Source organism: Ailuropoda melanoleuca, chromosome 16 (assembly GCF_002007445.2).
Source record: "Ailuropoda melanoleuca isolate Jingjing chromosome 16, ASM200744v2, whole genome shotgun sequence".
NCBI classification, from domain to species: domain Eukaryota; kingdom Metazoa; phylum Chordata; class Mammalia; order Carnivora; family Ursidae; genus Ailuropoda; species Ailuropoda melanoleuca.
Genome location: NC_048233.1, coordinates 77,205,029 through 77,207,860, shown reverse-complemented (window position 1 = coordinate 77,207,860; position 2,832 = coordinate 77,205,029). Strand labels below are relative to the sequence as shown.

The 2,832-nt window shown below is 41.1% G+C and overlaps 1 protein-coding gene across 1 annotated transcript; it reads right to left on the bottom strand.

Moving 5' to 3' along the window:
• Positions 1-455: 455 nt before the first annotated feature.
• On the bottom strand, positions 456-1,406 carry LOC100477107 (olfactory receptor 5D18). The gene has a single exon (XM_002930043.1). It carries the CDS (start codon positions 1,404-1,406, stop codon positions 456-458), a length of 951 nt encoding a protein of 316 aa, XP_002930089.1.
• Positions 1,407-2,832: the final 1,426 nt, after the last annotated feature.

Sequence of the window (2,832 nt, the reverse complement as noted above, 5' to 3'; positions counted from 1 at the left end):
TATGTATAGATACATTTATTTCCAAATGGATCTATACTTTACTGTAGTTCTATATTAAATCCAAATAAGAATGATTCTAAAATTTGTTTGGAAAGGTAAGGATCAAAAGATATCTCAATTATCCAGCAAGAGAGCACAAGCAGGGGGAGCAGCAGGCAGAGGGAGAAGCAGGCTCCCTGCTGAGCAAGGAGCCCAATGTGGGACTTGATTCCAGGACCCTGGGATCGTGACCTGAGCTGAAGGCAGACACTGTACCAAATGAACCACCCAGGCATCCCTGCAAATGATTACTTAATGTACAGTTAGATTTAATAATCACAGATGTATATAAATAAACTAATTTTCTGAATAAATTTTCTCCAGTTATTTCAAGAAAAAATTAATAACCATCAATGCAATGTATAAAAAGTATTTAAAAGTGTATGTGGGTGTGTGTGTGTATGTGTAAATCAAAATTACATTGAGTGTGAAAGCAGTTTGGTATGGACTAACTTCCTGGCCGTGTCTTTCACATCTTTGTTCCTCAGGCTGTAAATAAGGGGGTTCAACATGGGGATCATGACAGTAAAAAACACAGTAGCCACTTTGACCAGGAGCCACGAGCTTTTGGAGTTGGGCACACAGTAGAGAAGAAGGATGGTCCCGTGGAAGATGGTGATGGTGGTCAGGTGGGAGGCACAGGTGGAGAAGGCTTTCTGGAGCCCACCAGTAGAAGGCATCTTGACAATGGTGACAACTATGAATATATAGGAGGCCAGGATAATGAGGAGGCTACAAGCCTCATTGAACGTAGAAATGACCAAACATGTCATCTGACTGAAGTAGGGGTCAGAGCAGGATAAGGAGAGGATGGCAGAATATTCACAGCCAAAGTGATTTATAACGTTGGAGCCACAGTAGGATAGTTTCAAAAGAGAATATGTGAGTGTCAAGGAACATATTCCACCCCACGCATAGGCTCCAGCTACGAGGAGAGTACAGAGTGCCTGAGACATAGCAACTGTGTAGAGCAGAGGGTTACAAACAGCCACAAACCGGTCATAGGCCATCACTGCTAACATGAACATTTCCGTAATCACAAATGCACAAACAAAGAAAAATTGCACCATGCACCCTTTGAAGGAGATAGTTCTGTCTTCCATGATCAAGATTTCTAGCAGTTTAGGTGTAAAGACACTGGAATAACAAATATCCAAAAAGGATAGATGGCTGAGGAAAAAGTACATAGGTGTGTGGAGTTTGGGACTGATCCGTATGACCACAATTATGCCCAGGTTCCCCACCAGAGTGACTGCGTAGACGGTCAAGAACACCAGGAACAGGGGCGTCTGGAGGTGTGGGTATTCCGAGAAACCCAGGAGGATGAATGTGGTCACAGAGCTGTGATTTCTCTCACCCAGTGCCATGGCTGTTGATTTTAAAAAATAAATAAAGGAGAAGAGAAGAGAATTGAGTAGCAGAGCTTGAGAAGGAAGAGTAAAAGGAAATCAGGACAGATCAGTGTAAGCCAGTCAATGCTGTCAGCGGCTTCTCATGGGTGTTCTGCTTCCCTTTGGAGTCTTACTTGACAACTTACTTTTTGATTATGTGCAATTAGCTGTATTCGTCGGTACTTTAGTTTCCTCATCTGGAAAATGAAAACAAAAATAGGACGTGCCAGTAGTATGTGATATAAGAGATCTGTAAATATATATGATCCTCAGAACATTGAATGTTCCCAAGATAGAATTATATGAGAACAAAGGAGACATAGAGTAAAATAAGAAAATCATTGAGCATATCTTAGTGGTCATATGACAGTGGCCAAAGTGGCTTTAGGAAGATTAAACACTTTTAATACATAAAGAAAAACATAATAGTAAATTTCTTTGTCCAGGATTTACTAGTAAGCAACAAATCCCAGACTTGGACTGTGCACTTGGAATGTTAAAAGTTGAGGATTGTGCATTTATTATGAAATGTAATGCACTGTTGACTCCTTTCTTCTCTCCTCTGCTGGCATGGCCTTTCAGTCTAACAGAAAGATGACTGTTAGACTGTGCTATAGATGACAGTCCTTCTTGCCTTTCCTCAGGCCACTGTCTGCCCAGAATACCTTCACGTTCCGTTCTTATTACCAATCACCAGTGCCCATCCCGTTCATATTACTATTGGGGCTATTTGTTACATTTTTGGTAAATATTCTTTTGCCTACACTTCTGAAGAGTGCGCATGGTGTATTCGACACGCACCCCACATAGACTTTAAGTGAACGAATCACAGGATGTCTTAACGACCTAGAGGAGTTCAAAGTCACTTACAACAAATGTGACACTTCACCCATTCCACAATCCTTTTGAGGGTCAGCCTCACATTGCATATTTATTTGTTAGTTCACAGAGTATACAGGTACAAAAAATGCATAAACAAGATAATAATTGTTAAGATAATGTTATGGTGGTGATTTCATCAAAACAGTTTGGGTATTGTTTTTAACTAACTTAGCTTGGTATCTGAAAGTATGATTGGGGTTGAATAAAGAAACTATATCCTTATTCACAGCACAGAAAAAGGGAAATAAAATATCCCACTTACCTTTTCTTTTCTTTTTTTTTTCTTTTTAAGATTTTGTTCATTTATTTGAGAGAGAGAGAGAGACAGACAGCATGAGCAGGGGAAGGGGTAAGGGAGGGGGAGAAGCCGACTCTCCGCTGGGCAGGGAGGCGGATGCAGGACTCGATCCCAGGACTCTGGAATCATGACCTGAGTCGAAGGCAGATGCTAGACCTACTGAGCCACCCAGGCACCCCCCAGCTTACCATTTCTCACCAGAAACTTTTCTTATAAAGCTCT